General features: G+C 37.2%; 1 protein-coding gene across 15 annotated transcripts; it reads left to right on the forward strand.

The window, feature by feature from the left end:
- The first annotated feature begins 615 nt into the window (after nucleotides 1-615).
- SLC35B3 (solute carrier family 35 member B3) lies at nucleotides 616-26,373 on the forward strand. Of its 15 annotated transcripts, none has more exons than XR_010470275.1 (13): nucleotides 677-795; nucleotides 2,096-2,195; nucleotides 5,688-5,966; nucleotides 7,338-7,459; nucleotides 9,387-9,541; nucleotides 11,122-11,229; nucleotides 16,008-16,105; nucleotides 18,891-18,983; nucleotides 19,406-19,517; nucleotides 21,761-21,879; nucleotides 22,591-22,672; nucleotides 23,387-23,481; nucleotides 23,867-23,937. XR_010470275.1 is itself a non-coding variant. In XM_065052443.1 (11 exons), the coding sequence occupies exons 2-11, from the start codon at nucleotides 2,181-2,183 to the stop codon at nucleotides 22,636-22,638; spliced, it is 1,149 nt and encodes a 382-aa protein (XP_064908515.1). In that variant the 5' UTR covers nucleotides 677-795; nucleotides 2,096-2,180; the 3' UTR covers nucleotides 22,639-22,873. The 15 variants fall into 15 exon arrangements, 9 of the variants coding, with proteins under 9 accessions (XP_064908516.1, XP_064908515.1, XP_064908517.1 ...); XR_010470276.1 differs by lacking the exon at nucleotides 22,591-22,672 and adding an exon at nucleotides 25,046-25,784 and having other exon boundaries at nucleotides 678-795; nucleotides 23,867-23,936; XR_010470277.1 differs by lacking the exons at nucleotides 22,591-22,672; nucleotides 23,387-23,481 and adding an exon at nucleotides 25,046-25,308 and having other exon boundaries at nucleotides 679-795; nucleotides 23,867-23,936.
- Nucleotides 26,374-26,621: the final 248 nt, after the last annotated feature.

Below are 26,621 nucleotides of genomic sequence, written 5' to 3' on the forward strand. Positions count from 1 at the left end.
GGTTACACAGGAAGGCGTCCAGGCGGGTTTTGAATGTCTCCAGAGAAGGAGACTCCACAACCTCCCTGGGCAGCCTGTTCCAGTGCTCTGTTACCCTTACTGAGAAGTTTCTTCTCATTTTTAAGTATTGTATTCCAGCTTGAACCCATTACCGCTTGTCCTATCGTTGGTTGTCACCGAGAAGAGCCTGGCTCCATCCTTGTGACACTCACCCTATACATATTTGTAAACGTTAATAAGGTCACCCGCAGTCTCCTCCAAGCTAAAGAGACCCAGCTCCCTCAGCCTTCTCTAGTAAGAGAGATGCTCCACTCCCTTCATCATCTTTGTTGCCCTACGCTGGACTCTCTCCAGCAGTTCCCCGTCCTTCCCCACAGCGGGACACTAGCACCCCGGCTGTGTTCCGGAGGGGGAGGAGAGCAAATAGCGGGGTTATCTCCGCCCCGCCTCCAAGCACCTGCTGAGAATCCCCCGGGAAGCCTCAGACCCGACCCCCTCCCGCAGCGCTCGGGCCGCTCACGGAGCGGCGGGCGGTTCCCAATGAAGAGGCCCCGCCCCCACCCGCGGCGCCAGGCAGAGGCGGGAGCTCGAAGACGCCGTCACCCGCCTCGAGGCCGAGTAGCGGAATGCCGAGCGTAAGCGGCGCTCTCTCGATGCGCTCGGTGCTCGCGCCGAGCCCTGGCATCCTCGCCGCCACTTCCGGCTGGAGAGAGCTGGCGGGGCGCAGCGGCGGTTGGTGGAGGAGGCCGGTTGGCCGCTGCCGCCGTGCCCCTCCCCTCTCCCTCCACCGAACAGGTACGGGGGCGGGGCCGCTCCTCCCCCGCGCACCGGGTCGGGTGGGGGGGGGGAGGGCGGGGTCGCGGTCGCTTCCTGCGAAGCGTCACCCCGCAACTGGGGGTTATGGCCGCCACGGTGAGGAGCGCAGGGGGCCGGGGCGCGGAGGAGGCGCCGCCTCGCCGCGATGGGCGCTCGGGGCCACTGAGCAGCGAGACGGTTCATTTCCCGGGGAGAGGGGTGGAGAAGGGCGGCCTGTCGCGGCTCCGGAGCCTCTGTCCCAGACCTGGCCGGGGCAGCTGGCTTAGGCAGAGCCACGTCTGCCATGGCCTCGGGGTGTGGCGTGGGCCAGCCCCCGGCAGCTCGGGTGGCAGAGGCCTGGGCGCAGGTGAAGAGGCGGTAAGGAAGCTTCAAGGGTCGCGCTGGTCCCTGCCTTCCTTCCCTATTATTATTTACAATTTTATCATTACTTTTAATAATTATATTTGTAATTTATGATTTATAAGCCTGACAGTATTCAAGAAGCAACTATACAATGCCGTCAGACACATGGTGTGAACTGTGGGGTTGTCAGATGCAGGGACAGGTTGTCGTATGCTACCCAGAGAAGTGATTGAGTCACCATCCCTGGAGGTGTTTAAAAGGCATTTAGACGAGGTTCTTAGGGACGTGGTTTAGTGCTGGAGTTAGGGTATGGTTGGACTTGATGATCCTGAGGGTCTCTTCCAACTGAAACGATTCTGTGCTTCTGTGACAGGAGTTGGACTCGATCCTAGTGAGTCCCTTTCAACTCAGGACATTCTATGATTCTCTTTTGCTTTTGGGGCAGGAACCAGGTACCAACAAGCAAAGGATATGCTCCGGTCTCTGACAGATGTAGTTTTGCGTCCTTGTAACTCAGAGTATCCCTGTTATTGTGCCAGCTGCTGTCCTGCTGCCAGATGTTTGTAGTATCAGCTCTGAAGGAAATGAATCTTGGCAAGGGCTAACATGGAACTTGCCTTGCATGGCTCACGAGGGTGCTGATATGCTAGTTTCTGCCATACTGATGCCTTTAAAGATGTTCTTCAGGGTTAAATAAAGAAGTTCCAGCACTTCCATAGTGTTTCTTCCATGACTGATACAAGCCATGAGCTTTTTGGAGGTTGAAGAAATTTTGCTTTTCTAGTTAGTTGTTCATTTGATTCTTTTTCATGTAATAACCACTCTATTTTACTTGTGCTCTAGGTTAAAATCTTGCTCTGCATGGGATTTTTTTTCAAAGGAGAAGGAGCAAAAAGGTCTTTGATCTGAAGAATGTATTGTTTGCATTTTTACACAGGAAAAAAAAGAAGGGGAATATGCTATTTGATACACATCAAGACAGCTCTTAATCCGCCTGACTCTTCATAAAACATTTTTGCTGCATGTTTGTTCAAAAGGTGAATCAGTTGCTTGAGAGATTTTGGTGAGAGGATAAATAACATTTTTGATAGTTAGAAAAAATAAAAGTTTGAGAAGTCACAGTGGACTTCAGAAGAATTCTGTCACTGTTGGTAATGAAATTACTTGATGAAGAGTGCTTCAAATGAATGCATACATTTACAGTTTCTTCAGTTTTTAAATAATATTCCTTGAAATGTTTCTTGAATGTGGTAATTTTTTTTTTTGTTTCCTTTAGAAGGTAATAGAGAAAAAACAATTATTAGGCATTATCTTCTTATGGATGGCCTTGAGTGTGAATAGAGATATCAGTGTTGTTTCTTACTACTTTCGTAGTAAACTCAGTAATCTGCAAGACATTAAATGGACAGATTGTAGAAACTGGTGGTGTTCCTGAGGAAATATTTTGAATATGAATAGTTGAAAATTGGAAAATTGTGTTAATTATGGTGTGGGTTAATGTTGATAGGCAGCTCAGGACTACAAAGCTGCTTGCTCGCTTTCCCCCTGCCCCAGGAGGGATGAGGGGTAAGGAAGAGTAAAAGCAAGAAGGCTTACAGCTTGAGATAAAAAATGTTTAAGAAGTGGAGCAGAAGTAGAAAAAAGTAGAAAAAGAGAGGCAGAAAACAAAACAGGTGATGTAGAAGCAATCACTCCTCCCATAGGTAGACCGATGCCCAGCCAGTTCCTGAGCAAAAGATCGCTAACCTCCCTAGAGCCCCTCCTCTTGCTTTTTATTGCTGAGCATGATGCTTTATTGCATATAATATCTCAGGTTAGGTAAGGTCATATGTCTGCTCCTGCCCCTTCCCACCCCTCTGCACACACCCAGATCTGTTCACTGCAGGCAGGGGAGAGCAGAGGGAGAAACAGAAAAGGCCTTGATGCTGTACAACCTCTGCTCATCAATAACTAAAACATTAGTACATGTTTTTCGCATTGTTCTTGTCACAAATGTAAAACACAGCACCATACAAGCTGCTGTGAAAGAAATTAACTCCATCCCAGCCAGACTCAATACACTTGTTACTGTTTCTTCTTCCCTCTACTTCTTCTGATCCTTACACAGATGGTACACAAATAATATCTAAATTAGTGGATAGAGTGGAAATTGTAGGTACAAAACTATGCATTATGCAATTCACTTCATTTTTGGGCTCTGGAAGCACACGTGACAGTACGTGGCTGTGTCTTCTGCTGGGCATATGTCATTCTCTGTGTTTCAGCTTAGGTGAAAAATGAGGCTCAGGTCATTTCTGCAACTCTTGTTCCTGCTGAGAAAGTGTGACATTAACAAATGCTGTCTGCCCAGCAAGAGGAAGTGCACACTGGACAGGAAAGATCTGAACAGGCACCAGTGAAAATACAAGTTCAGCTAAGATGTCAGTGTTGGATTGATTTCTAAATACACTGTTGTTCCTTCATGGTGATTTGCTTCTTAGGCTTGAGGATGAGCATGCTAACTTTGCATGCAGTTCTTGTGAGGAGAGTAGTAATTCATATCCTGGTTTAGTGGCCAAATAACGATCACTGAGTATCTTCTGCAGGCACCTTTACTCTTCTTACCTGATGGAGGAATGCTGTAAAGGCAGGACTGAAGGGGACTGCGCAATCATCGCATTCAGTCTTAACAGCTTTACATAATTGCTTTCATAAACTTCACCTTAAAAACAGTTCAGTTGTTCCTTCTTTCCTTTTTTTTTAGGCTGCTTAGAATACAGGTAGTCTAGGGATGAAAAGGTAGCTCCTGGTAAAGTTGGTTCATGATCACTTTGTGTCCATTTGCTCCCATGCAACTGTCCTTAAAATTATAATTGTTTTTGTTCCTTAATGGCAATTGCTGTGATACTTTTATTGAAAGCAAGTCTGTTTTCTTTTCGTCAGGGTTTTGCTATGCTGAACAAGTTAGACTTCCGTCTCATTTCAGTTCGTAAGATAAACAATCTCTTCTTCCATCCTCATACCTTTTATACAGTTGTTCTTCAAATCTGTCTTTGAGGATGATCAGAACTCTGCGCGTACTGTACATGAAAGCTCACGAATGCGTCATTGCATGACGTTGGTACTTTTCTGGTTTTACTGAAAAGAGACTACTTAAACTTTGTATTTTTCCATTTTTGTGGCTACCTGATTTGAGGATTAACTAACGATCCACAAGGGTAAACTTTCTATCTCTCGCTTTTTGGTTTTCAACTGACAAACTCTGAATTTAAACACAAATAGTTGATATAGTCCCTAAACTACTATTATAGTTCCCAAGCTGTCCTTTCAGGACTTTAATAAGAATCTAGTTCCAACCTGACACTATGTTGTATCAAAAAAGGAGACATAACCACATGGCAAGATTTATGCTAATCCTTCTTTTTTCAGCTAAACTTGTCATTTCTTATATTGTATAGTAAATTACCAATTTCCCTGTAGATTACTACATTTATGCCATGATGTAGCTTTTATATACTAGCATATTTTCCATTTAAAGACAGTGGGAAAAGCATTTTTCATACATGTGTGATAAGTATTTTTGAGTTAGGGAAAACAAACCACTAAGTAGTTGAGACAAATAGAATTTAATTACTGACTGCTGACTGACCTACACTTAAAAATCGTGGGACAACTGACTGACCAGTGTGTTTATCTTCAGGCTAAAAAGAGAAAAGGAAAAAAAAAAAAAAATAAAAGCATCAAACATCGTATTCTGTGCTGAGCTGGAGAAAAGAATTATTTGCTTGTCATTGTATTAAGCTGCTAAATTCCTTCTCCAGCCTTCAGTTATCCAATTTTGTTTTCTATTACATGTGGAAGTGGCTGCATGTGGCTAATATTAAAGGGATTGCCATACCATAGATCTCCTCAGATAATCAATCTAATTTCTGAGACTGGCTTCTTAGTCTTGTTTCCATCTTCATGTTCTTTTCCTCAGAAGTGTGTGAGAAGTAGTGAATGAATGTGAGAATGAGGGCATAACTTCTTCCAGTTCAATACTTGTAACCAGTTGTAGGCTCAAATCTGTCCTTTTTAGCAAGGCTTCCCCTGTAATGGACTAGTCTTGTATATTTCACTGTGAAAATGAAGTATAGACAGAACCACAGTGCTTCAATGCCAGTTCTTTTACTGTGATTTATCATGGGGATCACTTCTCTTCCAGACCGTCACTCCTTTGAGTACTAGCAGAAGAGGGCTACTTTGAGCTGTTGTCAAACTGAAGCTGGTTTTCAGTGGCTGGTGTTTTGGGGTTTGTTTGTTTGGCTGTTTTGTAGAGCGTAGGAATACTACCTCCCACATGAAGCAAAAGCGCGTTCATAAAATGTTGTTTGCCTTTGATATAAAGTGATGTTAACTTTGAACATCAGAAAAGATACATAAAATTTACTAATAAAAACAATCCAAGAAAACTCTTAAACCTTTATATTTTCCGTACAAACATCACTTGGTTACTGTTATTGTTGGAAGTGTGTATGTTATGTCATATCTGACTTTAGCATTTCTTTCAGCTTTCAGATAGAGGACACACAGAAAGAGAAGAGCAGAAAGAAGATAACAGTAACACCGAATGCAGCAAACTAGGAATCATGGATCTGAAATTCACTTCATCAAGAAAATACATTTCCATCAGTGTACCTTCCAAATCTCAAACTATGTCACCTCATATCAAATCAGTAGATGATGTTGTAGTTCTTGGCATGAATCTCAGCAAGTTTAGCAAACCTACTCAGTTTTTCATCTGTGTTTCTGGAGTTTTTATGTTTTATCTAATCTATGGATATTTACAGGTAAATGCTATGAACTTAGGTCTTAGGCCAGTTCTTCCTACCCCTTGTCTTTTTCAAAAGCATAGTAATATAGTATGTATTTTAATATGTATAGATGTTTAAATCAGATATTGATTGCAAAGTCAAGTTTTCAGAATTGAGGAGCAGTAAGTAATTATGTAATGCAAGATTCTGTTAGAGTTCAAGTGCCTACAGGGTTTGATTCAGTTGGACTTTAATAACTGGATCTTTTACATCTGTGTGCAAGATATATCTTTCAATATTGTTTTGAATGTGTATTTTTTAAATGTGATTTCATAGTCTTCTGAAAACACACAAATTGTAGAACTGTACAGACTGTTCTTCAGTCTTCATTGATGTTGAAACCTTTAGATCTCCTTGAGTTCCATGAGTGCTGTGCAGTAATAGTAGTCTACTGTTCTCTCTGCTCTCCCTTCAGGACAGAGCTGAAACATGAACTATGGTTGCTTGTTAATCAGAAGCATAATATCTATGCCGGTTTAGTCAAACATTTCTCTTCCTCCTAGCCTTTTCTCTTTTATCTTGAGCAGCTTCATTTCTGTGACATTGTTTGGGGTTGGTTGGTTTGTTTGTTTGTTTAAGTTCAGGGACTCTTCTCAATAAAGCAGTGATTTTAAACATTGGTAATTGAAAATCACCATGTTTCCAATGCAGTTTTCAAAACCAGCTGAGAACTTTGTTAAAATAAAGTTACTTCCAAAGAGTTAGACAGTTATCAGTAATTGAATGCAGAATCTCAAAAAGCAAAATATGAGTCAGCCTTTTGTTTCTATAACTGACACATTTGCCTTATTCTTTATGCAGTGCATGTATTTTCCATAATGAATTGCTCTGGCTTTAAATTTTCTTACAGCCTGCAAATTTACAAGCTCACAAGTGCCATTTAATATGGACAATCAAAATATTAGGTGCACATTCCTAAGAGATTAAAATTAACAGTAAATGTGTCTTTTAGAGAAAGTTTGTATTAAATTTATTGTGAGCTATTTATAAATTTTGGATAAAAACTGTCTACTGAAGTAAAGGAACTGAAAACCAACTGAAAAGCAGACAGGAAACGATCTATAATTTGAGATAAAGACTAATGGATCAAAGGTATTCCTCCTGATGAATTGTTCCATTAATTTCAATGGATTTACACCAACAGTAAATTTTCTCATTGCATTTTAGAGAACCTAAATTCTCTTTTTCAATACTTTGCAAGTTATGCATGGCAGGTAAATTCTACTTAATATGCAGCAGCTGCAAAGGCTAGATTTGCATGTACGTGAAGAAAAAAACCCCTTGATTTTGGTTTGATTCAATATTTCAGTGTCTTTATGTGACCTTGGTGGTTTTTTGTTTTTATAGGAATTGATATTTTCAGTGGAAGGTTTTAAACCTTTTGGTTGGTACCTCACTTTAGTGCAATTTGGATTTTATTCTATTTTTGGACTAATAGAATTGCAGTTGATTCAGGACAAGAGGAGAAGGTATGTATTTTTCCAAGCATTTTACATACTGCCCATCAAGTTAGAAGCTTTTAATACTTATGATAAATTTAACCTGCGTTGTTTAAACATGACTACTGTGAAGCATTGGTAGCAGTTCTGTAGTTAAAATAAGGTGAATTTAGTGGGCAATGTTAGAAAATGTTTTATAAGCACCCACTTAGATTTCAGTAGTCTTCTTGTCTCTACTGTCACTTTGTCTCACTTAGAGAGCATATTCTACCATTAAGGTAACCGATACAGACTGACTCATGTATGTGTTGCTTGGGATTATCATGTCTAGAATGGGGCCAACAGCATTTCACAGCATGTGAAGCCGTCTGCCACTGAATACCTTTTTCTTTGAACCTTGGCACCTCCTCACTAAGAGGTTCCTTTGACACCCTGTGCATCTTGGAGAGTGTCAGAGGTCTGCTGTCTGCCATGCGACTGTGTAGGTTTGCTTCAAAGGATGTGCTTATGTTCTGCATTTTTTCATTTAAGATAGCACTTGTAACACCCTGCCACAGAATTATTCTGTGTTTTCATTGCAGTTGACCAAGGAGATTCTTGCTGTCTTGAATCCTATGGGTATGGGACAGTTGATATTACTTGATGTGGCCATTCTGTGGCATTTTGCCCAACTATAGCCTCTGCAAACTGCATACTGAGTTTCTCTGGAAGCTTGGATAGAGGCTGTCATGTTGTACATGAATTTTAAAATTGCTTTACAGCATTCTGTCCTAGTTGAGCGTAACTAGTTTTCCTTACCTGTAGTCAATCTTGGCTGATTTTGCATATGCTGATTTTAGGTAATAGAATTATTTTGTAGCCAAACAATGTAACTTTGATAAATTAATCTTTTCTATTTTAAACATTGACAGCTTGTATTTCAAGTTATCTGACTTTTTGAGTCATTATACATCAGATAATATTGCGTAGTTACCTTTTGAGTGTTCTGTAACTAATATTTAGGTTTTGATTACCAAATAGTTGCTAATGCTTACAGAGCATGACTCTGTAGGTAAGCTATGTTGGAAATCTAGATCTCAAATATATTTGAAATTTTACTTTTGATAACCTAGGCATCTTCTTGTGGATGCCAAAAATTTATTTCTTAATTTTTATGCTGAATTCTCTGTTTCTTAAATTTCTCATGCATGCCTCAGATATGCCTACATCACTTAATGAGTTACGGATAAGACAGGGTTACAACAAAACATCTCCTTATGTTGCTTAATTTGGCTCTGAGTATGCATAAAAATACCTGAACATATGCACAACAATAACTGTAAAAAAACCCACAAAGTGAGCTCAACAGTTGCTAAAAATTACTGTTAGATCATCTGTTGTCAGATGATAATTTCGTCAACTTGCAAAAAGTACATCTGAAAATGTTCAGCAGTCCCCTCCGTTCATGATACCTGAATCGCTTCTTTCTTAGTTGTGTTGAGTTTTATAAAACAATGGTCCTTCTTTCAGCTTTCTTCATTCTAAAAATATCAACGCTTCTGTGAAAACTTCACCAAAAAAATTGACACAATGACCATGACAGGACTAAGATTCAGGATATTTTGGTATACCAAGCTTCAGTGTTTCTTTTGACAAATTATCTGAAGCCTTTGTCTTGATTCTTCTGTAAATAATATACCTTCTCAGAAGGAGGTTAAAGCATTACTGCTTGAATACTTCATGAGCCATGAAGTTTTTATTGTCTTATATTTGAATGCTGTTTATTAGCAGAATTTGAAATACGTGAAATTTGGAATCAGTCATTTATGTACGTTTTAAAATTTCTCTTATGGAATGAAATTCAGTAGGAAAGATGGTCAAGTTGTATTACAAACATACTCCTTTTTCTAAACTTTTCAAGCTAAATCTCCTCTAGATGAATCTGTAATACCAAGATTTGTACACTTATATTTTTCAGAATTCCTGGCAAAACCTACATGATAATAGCGTTTTTAACAGTGGGAACTATGGGTTTGTCAAATACCTCTTTAGGATACCTGAATTACCCTACTCAAGTCATCTTCAAGTGCTGTAAGCTGATTCCAGTTATGATAGGTGGGGTTTTTATACAAGGTAAGTGTTAGTCCTGCTATTAGATGATTTTTCTGTCGTTTCTTTGGGAAACAGTCATGTATGGAATCCTGTATTTGTTAAATTCCACTGAAGTTCTTGGATAGAGAGGGATAGGTAGTATTTTTCCAATAGAAGGAAAAACATGAATTTCTGAAGCAGCTTCTCTGAAAATGTACAAATGCAACTAGATGAACAGAAAATGTGGGGAAAAATAAGCTATACAGCTCACTTGCAAACTTCATTTTTATGCAGGCTTTCTAAATTTTTAAGTAATGCAACTTTGTTTTCTAAACAAAATCACTTCATGAATGAAACATTTTCAATACTGAAATGGAAAACTTGAAATGGGGAAAAAAAATCCAGCCATGACTCATGAAGAAATCCCTTACTTTCCTTGCTTGAAAAGCTTGATTCCTAAATTCCTAATTAAAATTCCAAAATTTTTATTGAATGATCAGTCAGAAATACACTTGGTTTTACATGTCTTTGGTTTGTCCTAAAGATCATAGTTCAAATTCCAAGGACAGAAAAAGGGATCTGGAGGACAATGTGTAAAGACTATAGTTAGGTGAATAAACATGCTTCAGTATTTCTGGATTTGGAAGACCTATCTATATTATAAAAGTTTCTCTTTGTTGAATACACAAGGATTCATTAAATCAGTAAAGCTCCACGTGGGCAAGTGCTATGAAGTAGAATCTAGAATTATATATTTCTGTACCTGTGGTTAATTCTGGCTTTCTAGTTCTAACATGAAGCTGAAGATTTAGAGGTTACAGGTTTACATATGGCCATGCGTGCACAGTATGTACCTTTTATTCAGAGTCATTTTGTATCATTTTAATACTGAGAGACTGGCATTAACTTAAAACTTTATGAAACTTTATATTGTGTCATAGTAGTATTGTATTCTCAGAAACTGTGATTCTTGTTTTTTATTATTTTTAAAAATTTTCAGTTAAAATTTTCAGTTAAGAAATGTTGCCTTGGAAGCTTATATTGGACGTATAGCTTCTGGGAAAGGAGTATGTTATTTCAAACAAGATACAGTAACTCCTGCCTTTTCATTTCCCTACTCTATTAATATTTCTTTCTCCACCCACCTCTATGTTTCGTCTCTCCCAAACTAAGGGACAATGCAGGGTTCTAAAAGGACCCAAATCACCTGTAAGTGTTTGGAAATGACTTCTCTCTAATCAATAAAGGCAGCCAAAATGTTTTGCATGAGAGGAAAATCTTAAGAAAACATCTAAGCTGTCCTGAAGTTGTTGAGATGGTGCTTTGTCGGGGCAGATGTGCTTCATGGCATCGAAAATGTGCTTTATGTCATTAGGAGTAACCCTAAAACTGACCACAAGAATCACATCAGTATCTGTTAAGGTCCTTTTCCATGTCAGGAACTGCTGTTGTAGAAGAAAATACTCCAATCATTGAAAGGCCAGAGAATTAAGTCTCCTACTGAAGTAAAGGAATGATGTTGGAACTGTTTTTTCCTTTGCCTTCTAGTTTGCTAAGCAGGATAAACATGGAATTCTGAGAGTGTTAACAGTCTGTTCGTGTTCTTTGCATCGCTTTTGTAGGAAAACGTTATAATATTGCCGATGTGTCTGCTGCCCTATGTATGAGTCTTGGATTGATCTGGTTTACTTTAGCTGACAGCACAGTTGCACCAAACTTCAACTTGACAGGTAAAGAAATACTATATTTTAGAGTTTAACAAAATGCTTGTTTTTTCCTGCAATAAGGGTTCCATAGAAGTTCTGAGAGTTCTTGGTGAACTGCCTTCAGGTATCATACAGATAATGCAGGTTTCATTGTAGCTTTGCACTGACAGAACTATATCTGTGGCAGAAGAGGTCTTTTCTTCTAAGTGTTAGTTTTTAGGTTCTTAAAATTTCTGGAAATTCCATCCTTTAGCTTGAAATGTCTCATGCTTGTTCTCAAGAAATACTTGGTTCCCAGTAGATATATTTAAATGAATATAAAATTCAGTTTGAATATTTGAAAACTTCAAAAGTTTAGTTGTCTTTTCTAGTTAAACCTTTAAGTCTTTTTTTCCATTTCTGAACCATTTACTTTATAATAATGGATGGTCTCACTCAGATTTGCTGTAGTTCTTAGTTGGAATGCCCACCTTCTAACTGTTCTACACTGTGTAAAATCAGAAGCAAAGAAAAGATTTTAACCTGCTTGGGTTTAAAAACTTGGTTGAATTTCTTTCTCAATGAAAAGTAAGAATTGCTTATTCATAAAACCCATGTTATTTACTTGGCCGATGTTTGGATTAATACTGAACATTGAAACTTTTGAATATTCAACTTTTAGTGTATTCTGCTTTTGAAATTCTGAGATGAGTTACAACAATTGTTATGACAGAGGTTCTGTGTGAAATCTTTATTTCTTAATAGTGGAGGCACGGATTTATAGCTTTGGTTCCTAAAAATAATAAATTCTTGGTTTTAAGGAGAAGACTTCTTGTCCTTACTAAATATTATTTCATCTAGTGTTAGTAGTGGTCAGTTTGTGATGTTGTCTAAACTGTATGTATCTTTTGCTCATAAATTAATTCTTATGCCTTTTAATGTAATTTTAGTGCTAATGGTAGTGGGAGAAATTACAAATGTTTGCGAATTCTATAACCTGCTGTGCATTTAATGTCTTCATGTGTGGTGTGAGTGGCTACTTGAAAATAAATGTATTTTGAGTACAGTCTAATGTTTATATGCTTGTAATTCTGATAGATGGATATGTCTTACCTTTACAGCTATTTTTTACTATGGCCTGTAAGTGCATTCAGATGTTAATATATTCCTTTTATAAAAATTGAATTGTTTTAAATATGTGCTGTGACTTGGTTCTGAAAAGATTTGGAAAGTTGATTGATCACCTGAATGGGGTAAGGTAAAGTGCAGCAAGTGTAGCAAAGTCCTGATGCCCTCAAAGATGTGCAAGACACAAGATAAAAAACTTTAAATGTCTTTAGAGAATAAACAAGATTGTCTTTCATTGTTAATTTATTTTGAACACTTCAAGTCTGTATATATTGATGAGTAGAGCACTACCATTTGGAGGAATTTAGTTATGTGAAAATAGAATATAGAACTAGAATTCAAATCTGGATCAAGTCTGGATTTGCCTTTAGGAAGGTGATTCAAAATTATCTTGCTCACCTGAGAAGGTTCTTTCAATATTTTTCTGTTCCCTATTACCTGTTGTGTGTTATTCCCATGTCACTTAATTTAACCAGAAGAAAGTTTTTATAATGGGAAAGGTGGAGTTTTTTCTTTTCTTGGATGAATTATGGAGGCAGATGGTCCCTTCCTTCAAGAAATCTAGTGATTTCTGGTGTCACAAAAAGGTGTAGCTGCTGAAGTGAAAAAGCAGTTATAAGAATGGCAAAATGCAAAATGGCATATTCTTTTGAATAATTATGCTTCATGATGTAAATCACATAATAAGAACTGAAAGCAGGGAGGCAGAATTTAATTTTGAATTTCATAGAGTATCTTCAAATAATGACAAAGTATTTAAGGATACTAAAACTTTCAAAAACGTAAACAGCAAAGTAAATTACTGTTTTCTAAAGTTGCAGTTTTATGTTACTGCCTACTTACTGCACCCTAAATTACTGGTTTTGTTCCACTGTTTATGAACTTTTATGCTGAATTGTTGCTACGCAAGCTAGTATGATTGTAGCATAAAGTCATAGAGCTTCTACTAACTTGTTAAGAACAAGCTGTTTACATTTCACTCTTGTGAGTGAAACTGTGCTGTGAAGTTAAACAAAACACATAATCTTTGTTGTCTGATGCTAATACTGAAAATGGAGCATGAGCAGACGTGAAATATTATCTGGATGAACAGTTTTACAAGTCCTTTTATTTCTTTTGTTTGTTTGTTGGTTTTTGTTTTTTCTTCCCTGCTATTGAAATCTAATCTCAGTGTTACTTGGCCAAAAAAGGAACCTACCCAGATTTTGTTTACACATGAAAGAGGTCAGCCAAGAAAACAGAACTCTTCTGCCAGAACAGGTACATATTTGTAATTAAGGAAGAGGTATACTCTTCAAGATGGAGTTGGTGCCAAGAGCTCTGAGTATCTCCTAGTGTTATCAAATTGGAGAGGTAGTAGTAGATATCCTAAACAGCTGTGAGTACTAGATACAGGACTTCCAAAAGAGAAACCAGAAGGAGACAGTCTTGAAATATTGGTGGTACAGGAGCTTCCACTGCTCTGGCATTACAGGTGTAAGTGGGAATTAACTATTTTCAGTGAGGACACAGTGAAAGTATCAATTCTATGAAAAATCCACCACCCCAGAATGTTTGTACAGGTGCAGTTTAGACTTTTGCAGGCTGAGGTGTTTTGTTCTTAGCTTCAGTATTATTAAGATGATATTATAAAACTTCATTAGCTGCCTCTACTGTGTCTTCTAATCTTATGTATGGAATGATTTTAAAATCATAGAATGTTCTGAGTTGGAAGGGACCCACAAGGATCATCAAGTCCAACTTCTGTCCCTGCATAGGACAACTCCACAGTTCACACCATGTGGAGTATTAAAGAGGTCTTGATGGGCAGGTAAACTCCAAACGACTCAGTAGTTTAACACATTTGCATGGTGGGGATTGCAAATGTGAGAATGTATTGTTGAGGAACTTGCGTAAATATCCAATAGCTTATAAATGTGTAAGTAGTGTTAATATTTTAATGACTTCAAGCATCACATTAATAGCGTAAAATACATTATAATGTAGTGTTTCAATCAAGTCTGCTGGTGCAAGACCTCTAGATTTAATTTCTTTCAGAACTAATTTAGGACCAGTTCTTCCAATCATTATTACTCATGCTTTACATACTACATAACATTACTGGCCTTGTTCATTGTTTTGCTGCTGCTGCTTGGCAGGTGCAGTGCTGTAACAGTGAGTGGAACAATTCTACTCATACTCCGAACTGTGTGTGTATGTAATATTAATGTGTTTAGTCCATACATTTCTACTTTCCATGCATGCTTAGATTGCAGGTAACCTTTTCATCTCCATCTAGTGCTGAGCCCATGTATCTGTCCAGTGGTGTGCCTGGGCCATTGAGTGCTGCTGGTGTTCCAGCATGATTAAGAATGCAGGTGAAGATGCACTCAGTCACTTTACAGAAGTGATCTGCAGCAAGGCTGTTGCTGAGCTGGAGGTGTTATTATACTTTTGGACCAGAGCTGAATCCATGGAGCTAATTTATCTACTGTAGTTCATAGCATAACCAATATTATTCAGGTTATCATATCATTTCCATTGACTCCCACCTTTTCCTATGCCTGATATCTTTGAATAATGAAGAACCTTTTTTTTTGTTCCCTTCCCTAGCCTGGGAAAGGAAATGGTTCCCAAACTAAAGACGCTGGTTTGGAAGTTTCCATATATCCAGAAGCTGGCCAAGGAGATGCCACCTTAAACTTCATTGGTCTTAAAAATGTTAAATCTTTCCATTCTGAAAATCCTAGGAGCTGGGATTTTTTTTCTCTGTCAGAAGGTTATACTCCATTTGGCCTGTCAGAATGCCTATTTTGAGGCCTCTGATAGTAAGAACATAACATTAAGAAAATATAACACTGCTTGTTTCTAGTCTTCCATTCCTCATTCTTCCCTGAAACTTAGGATGTTTCAAGGAGCCAAGAATAGAGCAGGCAGTAAATACGATTTTGATGACTGATATCATCTGTAATGTTATATACTTAGGAAAACTGGTATTTCAACCTGTGTGAGTCATTAATTTTTACCTTTTGCAACATTAAATACAACAGTTGCTACAGTCATGAAAGAATCGGAGTTTGGAGGTTGGTAAATGAATTGTAACTGGCATGGATAAAGAGTTAGTAACTTTTGTTATTGGAAAGCTGATTACATTATTGACAGTGTAGTGAACAAATATGGTAACCTGAAATCATGGGCTTTGTACCTGAACTATAGTTCTTTGAAATTAGTATTTCAACAATGGAATATTTCCACTGCGAATCCTCTTGCATTTGTTTTGTAATTACAGCTGACATTTCTATTTGCCTCTGTCAGGAAAAATAAGATTAACTACTCAAAAGAGTATGTTCTCTGGTTATTTATCTTCATTAAAAATACCTCAGTAAATGCAATTGACATTGTTTCACTCTTGTTACTACAAAAGTCCAGCGAGCTTCTTTATAGCAATGTCCAGATGCTCCTGTCAAGCCTAGAGACACGCAGAGCTTGGCGCTTGACTGGTGGAGGGAGTGGGTGTGGTCAATGCTTTATAGTGGCATAATGAAATAACTCTTTCTGACGTTTAGAATATGATATAGAGGGGGTTTTAATATTATTTTTCTATTCCTGAGATTTTTAATTTTTTTCAGGATAAGTACAGAGTGGTTTTCGTCACTACTCTGCTTTGTTGATAAATATTCTGAACAGGTTTTTGTTTGTTTGTTTTCTTATATTAGGTGTGGTCCTAATATCCCTTGCCCTCTGCGCAGATGCAGTTATAGGAAATGTACAGGAAAAAGCTATGAAGTTGCACAATGGTTCTAATTCAGAAATGGTAAATACCAGATTTGCAATTTTAAAAGAACACATTATTTTTAGACAAGGTACACAATGGCAAAACATGAGACTTAATCTGCTTTTCTCTTGCATATGTAAAGAAAGGCTCTTGGTGTACTATGCTTGGGGTTTTCTGTTTCTTTGGGAGCTTTTGGTGGCTTTTTTTTGTTTTGTTTTTCAACCTTTTGTGCTGCTACTTTCTGTGTGCAACTTCAAATGCATTTTGCAGCTACAAAACCACTTATTTCTAGCAACAGTGTCTACCCTGCAGACCTGAAATCAACAGAGTGTTTTCTGTATGATTATGCACTTAATCTCTGAAAAATATATACTGTTCTTCTGGTATATATAAGCATGTATTACATGGAAGGCATGGCTATTCTTACTTTGCTAGACCTCTGATTCTGGAGTGTGCTAGCATGTGAGAGGCATCTGAAAACAGTAAAACTGGCTTTCAGAATGGGTGAATATGTGTGTTCTTGATTCAGTGAAATACATGATTTTGAAAAAGTCTTGCTCAGTATTTTTTATATACTCGTTTGGAATGTGGATTAGCTGTTTGTATGGTCTGACATTTTCTCTTTTTAGACAAAACTCGAGTTTGGCCTTGGCATCTTCTTCTCTAAAATTGAGTAAATACAATAAAATATTTTTGTTATAACAGACATCTGAATATGACACAAGTAAAAAAACTATTGAAATTTGATTTGCATATTTGGCATATATTTGACATTTAACTAGAAAATCTAGTTTCTCATTTATGAGCTTTATAAATAGAGAGAAAATCAGTTATAAAGAAGCTTCATTTTTGGCTGAAAGGGATTTAGGTTGGCAGAAGAAGTTTGAGTTGTAGGTTTCTGGCAAGTGGAAGAATATACCTGAAAAGGGTCACTGTATTCTTGGCTTTGATTTTTGTACTTTTTCGTAGTATTCACTGCTGACTGCTGCCAGAGGCAGAGATCTCAGCTAGATGGACCTCACGTAACCCAGCGCAACCTTCTATAGCTGTAGTCTCTGAAATCCAAAACAAAGTACAGTCTGTAACTTTTCTTGCCCACTTTGCATCTTGCCAGCTGACAGTTGTTAAGTGCCTTACCTGCAATGCATGTGTTGTCTACAGAATTTTGCCTTTTATTCTGCTTTAGTCTGACAAATGTTGGTCTTCATATTGTATACTCATACTACTTGTAGAGAATTGGTCTAGTGATTAAGGATATAAAGGTTTTGTTTGAGGCCTAGAGATGACACTCCAAGATTTTGTTTTGGAGAATTCAGTGCAGAATACAAGCAGAATTTCAGAAATAACTTTTCTCAACCTGAGACCATGCATGAAAATTTAAGAGGTCTTCTGAATTGGAGATGATGTTAACAGTGATCTGGAAAGCAAGTTGAATAGTAAAGGAACCTGTCACCACAGGTTCTCTATTTTGTGGCCAAATTTGGAGCTTGCCTTGGATTAAGCAGTTATAAAAAGAGAAAGGATGTATTGTAGCTGAAATAGTAACCACTGCTCTGTAAAGTTATACCTGACTTTGCCTTGTGTGTGATTCTAAGGAAGTGACTTATATCTTTCTGCCTAACGGGGAACTAGCAACATGGTGCTTGTTCCCGGTTGTGAAAAGTGAGGTCTTTGGGTAGTTTGGGAGATGCAAATCAAGAATTAGAGACTAACTTTTGTGTGTATAAACACTGTAAAATAAGTGCTCTGGAGATCAGATAATTGTTTTTCAAGTGGTTGAAAGCAGTTCTGCTCTTGAAATGTGTATCCATACTCCAGTATTGCAGAGCAGTGATACGGTTCTTTTGTCTTATGGCATTGTTATTGATTGTTTATAGATTTATTATTACAAATAGCTGAGATAGTATAACAATAAAAGAATTCATGAAACTCATGTGAAAAGATGTATGCGTGTAATTAACATCAAGTTTTGAAAGTGTAGTAAATCAGCGTGTTCTAGCTGGTAATCTGTAGAATTGTTCACTGTCTCCCTTTTTTTCACAAGAAAAGGCCACTAAAAGTTGCCCAAACAGCTGAATGCCTCCTACTGCATGGGAGGATGAATGAATGGATGGGCAGTTCCAGCTTCTGATGTTGCCTCTGCATGGGGAAAGATAGGATGAAATTCTTATGTTGCTTTTGTATGAAGCTATGAGTTATATAAGGGTACAGACAAAATTAAGAGCTTACCTGTTTGCTGCGTTTAGTCTGTTCTGAGTACTGAACTAGGTCAGAGCTGTCCATATATGAAAATCTTGTGTTCTATAACCATAACGCAGGTGGGCCATGTATGTGAAGTGGCACAGATGAAAGTTCTTTGACACTTTTTCTGGCAGTGCATAGTGATTATGTGCTAACCCTTTGCACATTTAATATAATGTGGATCTTTATTGTTCAGGATGAGTAGCAGAAAACAAAATATGTTTAGTGTATTATTCAAGCAATTTAATTATATAGTTGCATGAAGTTTTATTTAGGCTGTGAAATCCTGAATTTGAAGGATTTACCACAGTCAATGTTGGCCTCAGGATATTATTAACGGACTAGCTTACAAAACTTTTTTTTTTTCTTAATGTAGCTGTGGGTAGGCAGGATGTCTCAAACACTTGGGCACTTTTTTACTGCACATCAGCTACTACAGAAAGCCTAGTGGAAATATATTTAAACACTGCAAATTCAGCTCTGAGAAGTTGAACCTGTTAATAGGGCCAAACATTTGAAAGCATTTAATTTTGTCCTTCTGTGTAATATCACCTGGTAATTATTTTCTCTTAAACTATTCTAGGTTTTATATTCCTATTCAATAGGTTTTGCTTATATTTTATTTGGATTAATGTGCACTAGTGGATTAAGCCCTGCAGTAACATTTTGCTCAAAGGTATGTGTAAAGATTTCCTTTGTTTTATGAAAAACCTCATTGGAAAACATTGTGCTGTGTGGTTTAGAAAATCCCACCACTTCTCTGAAGTTATTTTCATCGTGTAAACTGGTTGACGTGTATAATTCATACATTAAGCAAGTTGTTACAGTCTTTGATGTATAAGATAGGGTGACGTTTTAATAGGGTGGTGTTTTAAAAAACAGACCAAAATCACAGGACCAGACTTATGAGCTTATAATTTCATTACTATTTTTCCATTATTTAACTAAAATTAAATAAGGATCTTTGCATGGATGCGTTGTTGAACAGCTTATTATTGCTCAAGCAATTGATTAAAGTCTGTGTTTTTATGTCATTTTACAGTACCTCAGGGTTTGTTTTACATTTTCTTAACAGGCTTTTTTTTGTTGTTGTTGCAGCATCCAGTTCAGACTTATGGTTATGCATTCCTTTTCTCTCTGACTGGGTATTTTGGCATATCCTTCGTTCTAGCATTGATTAAAATCTTTGGTGCCCTTCTGGCTGTAACAGGTATGAACAAATGATATCTTTACTGTTTTTGGTATAAAAACATGAAGTAATCCTATTTTATTATTTAGGACAGAGCCCTGGAGAATTGTTCTTACTCTGGCTTTTTTCTGTTGGTTGTGCTGCCTGATTGTGGTTTGTGTAGCATGCATCTTCTCCAGTAGTATGTGTTTGAGAGCTTCCTGATCCTTGCTGTGCCACAGTTTCAACTTTGAAAAACCTCTAAGCACAGAATTTCTGGAGATTTCCAACAAATGGTATTACTAGAAAAACTATGAAGAACTCTCCTAAAGCTTCTGCATGTCCATATGCTCTTGGTGGAATGCTGTTGTAGCAATGTTAAATGTACACTCCAGGCTTGGTTCAGAATAAACTCAAATGGAACAAATTCTAACTTTTGTGATGGTCTCATCAGTTCTTTTTATTGAACTGAAGAGAATAAGGAATGTGCATTAGTTTTGGAAGTCAGGATTTGAACTAAACAAACTTCTGATGGGCTTTGTAACAGCTGCTGGATTATCTCTAAAGTGCAACTTTTATATTCACAGGAGTGATACAAGCCTATCAATGACAGAAGGAGACTATATAGTCTTTCATTTGTTCCTGATTTCTGACGTAATTGTCTGACAAAAAATTGAAACAGTCATGCTTTCTGTTAAATGCTTAGTACAGCATATGGCTGTATCCGCCTTGTCAAAGGAAACAAATGTAAAGAACTCTGATCAGTAATATGTTGAAAAGATTTGGGCCACTCACTGATGTGTCTGCTAGCCAGACATGAATGTGGAACAATAAAATGGGCCTATAAGGAAGATGGGGACAGACTTTTTAGCATAGCCTGTTGCAATAGGATAAGGGGTGATGGCTTTAAACTAAAGGAGGGGAGATTCAGACTGGACATGAGGAAGAAATGTTTTACAATGAGGGTGGTAATACACTGGCACAGGGTCCTCCAAAGAGGTGCTAGACGCCCCATCCCTGGAAACAGTCAAGGCCGGGCTGCATGAGTCTCTGAGTATGTAGTTGAAGATGTCCCTGCTCATGGCAGGGGGGTTAGACTAGATGACCTCTGAAGGTCCTTTCCAACCCAAACTATAAGTCCCTAAAGTATGTCAAAAGTTACTGGAATCCTCTCCAGGCTAAGAAAATCACTAAATGCCATCTGGTCTCCTCCTGTGATAGTTCATGTACAAATAAAAAGTTTCTGTGATTAGTTGTTCTCACCTAATAATATAATAATTTCCTAGCAGTAAATGCAGTCAGACCTGTCTTCACTGACACGTTCCAGGTATGTATCCAGATTGATAAAGAAGAGGAGGACATGAATCAAGAGCCAGTCACAACCATTGTAGATTTTCAACCTTTATAGAATATCAGACTTGGCTCTCATCCCTTGTGCAACTGGCCATATTCTTCATGTTGAGAAATCAGTCATCTGGAAAAATCAAGTGGACAGATTGAAATCCTACTGATATTGGCCCTCTCTGAATGAGGAAGCCACTGAACACAATGAGTCTCAGCACTGCTCTGGGAAGTAATGTCATCTGGTTAGGCTTGATCTCTAGTAACAGATTGGCTGATGTGTGCCTTAACAATGAAAACTGTTAAAACTGAACAAATTCTGGGTGGAAGGGCAACTGTACAGCTTCAGAGAAGGAAGTATGTTCAGATCCTGTTGATAGTTTGCTGAGGATCCTTAATGGAAAAAGCAGTATATGGTTAAATCAAAGGAATCACTAGTAAGACAGAAATTGGGGCCCAGAAATTATTTGTACTAGTTTACTGTGGCTTGCATCTGTATTTGTGAGACAAGCGAATGCTTTTAACCTGTATTATTATGAGTTCCTAAAACAGCCAAATGACTGGAGTGTTTACAGATCAGAATATCCTCAACTGTTGGAACAAGGGGAAATGACCCCGCAGTTCCTTTTAACAGCAGTTAATTGTAATGTTAACATTTTTTATGTATCTAACACTAAAGGAAAAGTCTGACGCTTGGTCATTTTTCATCATCTTCCTATACACCTGTTTTCAGGCTGTGCCTTAAATTATTACTCTTCACTATATGCAACTACTGTAGAACATAAAATTGTTTATCTGTAGAAAATTGTTGCTTCCAAGCATAAAATGTAACTCAAGTGCATTTTTCATAAGTCAGTCACTGCCTGCTTAGCTTCCTCTACCCTTTCTATAGCTGTTACAGTAGTTTATCAAGAACAGTTATACCAGGCTTGTTCCTTCCTCAGGTTATCCTTTCTTAAATCTACAAATGGTAGTCGCAAGAACCCCAGGGGAAATGTGTAGCAAGATGCCATGGAGCTACTTTCCTCTCTTCCCTCTACCCCTAAAAGCTGGTTTCTCTCAGGTGATGCTCTACTTCATTCACAGTAGTGAAGAGGAAAATACAGACAGTTGTTTTCTGACCTGAGGATTGCATGCTCTGCTTTCCTATAAATTATTATCTGTGCAGCACTTCTGTTTCGTGGTTGTTTTCAACAAAGTTCAGTATGTCTCCTGAATGGAAATTGGCCCAGATGAGAGGGTTGGTTCATGTACTACAGTAGCTTAAAGATGTTTAAAATTGTTGTGGAATAGCAAACCTTTTCCAGGTTTTGTTATGCGTGACCTTGACAGTCCTAACACTGGAGCCCTTTCTGTCTTGCCTGTAGCAATGTGAAAATGTTTATTGTGCCTTGGCAGAACACCACATTCATTACTGTCCCTCCCACCCCCCATCCATCCTCTCCCTTCTTGCGGGGGGAGTGGGGTGAAAGAGTTTAATGAAAATTGTATTTCTATTAGCAGAATGAGAAATTATCAGACTTAATTGGGAAAAAGAAGAAAAGGCACTTAATTTAGAAGGAAATGGTTACATAAATATTTTAATTAATAACTGATTTGAAAGAACAGAAATAATCGTAATTAGAACAACTGAAGTAATTTAAGCATTTTTTAAATTATTCATCTGTAAACTGTTTTCTAATTAAAACTCAATTTTCTTTTTCATTCTCCTTTAATTTTTCATGTAATGGAAAATCATTTTACTTGATGCACATAAATTTCTAAAAATGTAAAGAAAATTATTACTAAGAAGTTGAGATTGAGGCAGTTGAAGCAACGGTGAAGCCTATTTATTCCACTACAAAACATGCATTTAGGTAAATACATGTTTGTGCAGCAGGGTTGGGGAGAATGAAGCTTGCTTTACTAGCCATGACAGCATGAAAATACATCTGTAGTCATCGGTTCCTTTTGTCAGTATATTGCAGTAAGACTAATGTGGGCGTAGTTGTACAAGTAAGGCTTTCCAGTATGATATAGTAAAAAGTATTTCATGGTAAGCAAAATTATTTTCTCTTAATAAAAAGCATAGTTTTCTTTAGGTGCACACAATTGTACTGGGGTCTTTCTTAAGCGAGAAGCCTGCGCTATCATGTAAGCACCTTCTCAGGCCCTTAACCTTTATAGCTGAACATGTGCGCCTGACTGCATTGTTACTTTTTTAAAAAAAACATTTTCTGTAACTTCTACTCCTTTTTGTTTCAGTGATAAGCTATAAAGGTTTCCCAGTACACAATTTGCTAGCAACCCTGTATTCTTGTTTGTAGAAGGTAGCATTGAAATTGTTCAAATAATTGTTGGAGCTGTAGTCAACTGGAGAGTAACCCAAATAGATAGTTTACTTCCATCTAGGTAACCAGATTGTGTTCTCAATGCTCCTCATTACCTCGATTCTTTCTAGTGGTAAGAACACACGTAGAAGAATTTCTCTTAATGGTTTTGATGAAAACTTCCTAATGCATAATCATTGAAGTGGGACATCCTTGCTTTCTTAGGTTTCCAACTAAAATTGTGTTTCTCTGCACTGTTAGGTAAATTTTCAGTAACTTCAAAAGAATGGCAAGATGCTGATCCCATTCCACTTAAAAATGAAGCCCAAAACACAGCTGAACTGTCACAACATGAGGTGAAAATGGCAAGAGATTTGATACCACTTCTTTCTGCTTTAACAGATTAGCTTATACCATTAGTTACTTGCAAGGATTGTTTGTTACTTTAAGGTATTGTGAATTGATTAGTTAAATAGTCTTGTCCTGGAAGTTCCTCTGCTGCAGATACTGTGACTGGAGCTGATACCACTGATGCGGTGAGCTTGTTTCAAACAGTGTCTGGTTCTAGTGCTGTTTTGCACTGGACTGGGGCATCTGCAGTCCGTGTTTGCACGGGATGGTCATTGTTTTAACCAGATACTTTATCACTTAATGAGGTTATCTACTAATATTGAAGGCTATATTCTGTCATTTTGCTGTAACTGCATTCTTAAAGAAGTAAATATCTGTTTTCCCCTGCAGTAACAACAGGAAGAAAAGCAATGACCATTGTGCTTTCTTTTTTGTTCTTTGCAAAGCCATTCACATTCCAGTAAGTATTTATAATTTTAAATGGGTTTTAATATATTTTATAAAAAAAAAAAAGTCGTCTGAATCATGGAAATATAACAACAACAAGCTTAAATGCTTTTCATTTTATATCCTCTACAAATATTGGCAATTTGCTGTAAACATTGACTGGCGTCTTGATGCTAATCATGCTAAAGAAAATATTTTCCTTTTTTTCTAAAGGTCTGGAATACAAGTTATTCCATGTGTTGCCTTTTTATTAGTAGTAGTTTTAAGAAAAATCTTATATAAACTCTAGTGCTTATGATACTTAATAAATTGTTTGGGTACTTTCTCTGTAGAGAAAGATTCAGCTAAAGGAAAGCATTTTCTCCATTACAATATTGTTTCCCCTTTTATGAGCTCAGGTTTGAGTTCTTAACTCTCCCTTTTAAAAAACTGCAAGTTTCTATTATCTTGACATATTAAATTGCAGGATTTTTGAGCTTGGATTTCTTCCCTTTTTTTAATTTTAAGGAAGAACTTACTTTGAAAAATGCATCTAAGTTGTTACATTGATCCTAATTGCTTCTGTTTTGAAACACAATAGTATTCCATTTTATTGCTATGTATAAATTTCTTTGAGATTTGAGAACAAAGCTTACAGCCGCCTGCCCAAATGGAATTTACTCCAGCAAAAAATCTTGAGGCTTAAAATAATGGAAACAAAAATGTGCTTACATTGGGAAGTATGGATATTAGGCACTGAGTGAGAACACGTTTTGGACTAGTAATAGAGATTATATTTCTCGTAACTGTAGAAAGGAAAAGAATATTAAAACCCCTCGGGACTACTTTATTCATGTGCAAAAGAACATCTACTGTTTAGTTATTATTTAACTATAAATGCGCCTTAATAAGCTCTTCAGCCAGGATGAGAAAAGTGGAAGGATAGTAATAATAAATATTGAAGCAAATTCTTACTCAGAGTCCACTAATTAGTGTTTCGTTTTGTTTTGGCTTTTTCTTCCTTAAAGTTTTTGTCCTTAGTGTAGGGGCTTTATTTTTATTTAATGCATAAATATTGGTATGTAATCACTACAGTTAAAGTACTAACAGTAACTTTTTTCTCCTCCTCTCCCTCCCCTTTAGGTACGTGTGGTCAGGTTTACTGGTTGTCCTTGGCATATTTCTTAATGTTTACAGTAAGAATATGGATAAAATCAAACTGCCTTCACTACATGGTCTTTGGAAAAAAAGTGTGGAAGAAAGAAAAACAAGGACGTTGTCACAAACTGTATAGACAGTGGTTTATGCCTTGTCTAGACTATGACTTACTCGTTACTGTTTTGTTGGAACAGTCTTTAACTGATTCACTTTCCAAAGGGAACATTATTAAAACCAAAGGAGCTGAAGGCATATTGTCTGTTTGCAGGTTGCTAGAAATGCACATTTTTGTGAGCCCTTTCTTCAAAGCACTTGAATTCATCGTAAAAGGTATTGTAGGCCATTGTCAGATGGCATTATCAAGCAATGAAGGACAGCAGCTCCTGGCAAACAGCTGAGAAGCTGCACTCCAAGTGGGACACAGTGGAAGACTGATTTGGGCATTTTAATAATATTGGCCATGTGGCTGATCTGAGATTAGTGGTTCTTTGTCTTTGTTAATTGTCTAGGCAGGGTAATTTAAATGTAATACTCTATTAACATTTAATGAAACCTAATCAGCAACTGGTTGACCAAATTGTGATTTTAAAGGTAAAAGGTTTAGAATATGTTGTTACTCTTTTTCATTTTAAATAAAAATGTTGTGGTTTTTTTTAAGTTATTGATTAGATCATCACAGAATTTTGTATTTATTGTAATAATTGAAATTTATATGGAAATCTTACCGTGTAACTCTTTTTGATGATTGCTTGCAAGTAACAAAAATGAGGTTGAGTTTGTGCAGCCAACACCTGTGATTTTAGAAGGGGGGAATGGGCTTTTGGGCCTGAACAGGGTGAGATCACAGAATGAAAAAGTTGTGATTGAAACAGTGGCATAAAAAGCTGTTATTTGGTGAGTCTTTGGTGAAATACAAAATTTTTAGTGGCTTGTGGCCCTCTGTATCATAGTGGTGTAAAGAGACATAGAAGTCTTCTAAATCAGTATCATCAAATCAAAACTCCTCATTTTCAGTATTGGAGTAAAAATAACAGTATCTGCTAATGTACTTGGAATAGGTATTGTGTCAGTCTGTGTGGTCCTGTGATGAACTTAAGAGGATTAGGGTACAGATTACAATTTTCTTTATTTAATGACAGAAGGAGACAATATACTACCAGTCTGTCTTTTTCATTGTGAAATTAGGAAGATTAAGTCCATTTATCTGTCTTACTTTTATACTCAACTTGCTTTTGAATCACTTGTCATCTCTTTCATTTTATATATTTAACAGTAGCACTTTAAAAATATGAATCACTTTATAGTTCATTGTTCTCATGTGGTCATGATTTTTTTTTCTGTTCTTCTTGTCTCCCTTAGATGCATCTTTGTGTATGTTCTTTCAACTTAAACAAAAGTAAATAGGAAAAAGTAATTATATAGTGAGGAAGAACGTACAGAGAATTGAAATATCTCACAAGATTGCCTTCTGCCAAAATACTAGCTTATGAACGTATTCAAAATGTGCAAAATGTTTTTCAGACATTTAGGAAGAATTGCTGTTTCAAGGAGATTGTGATCA

The sequence above is a fragment of the Columba livia genome, chromosome 2 (assembly GCF_036013475.1).
Source record: "Columba livia isolate bColLiv1 breed racing homer chromosome 2, bColLiv1.pat.W.v2, whole genome shotgun sequence".
NCBI lineage: Eukaryota > Metazoa > Chordata > Aves > Columbiformes > Columbidae > Columba > Columba livia.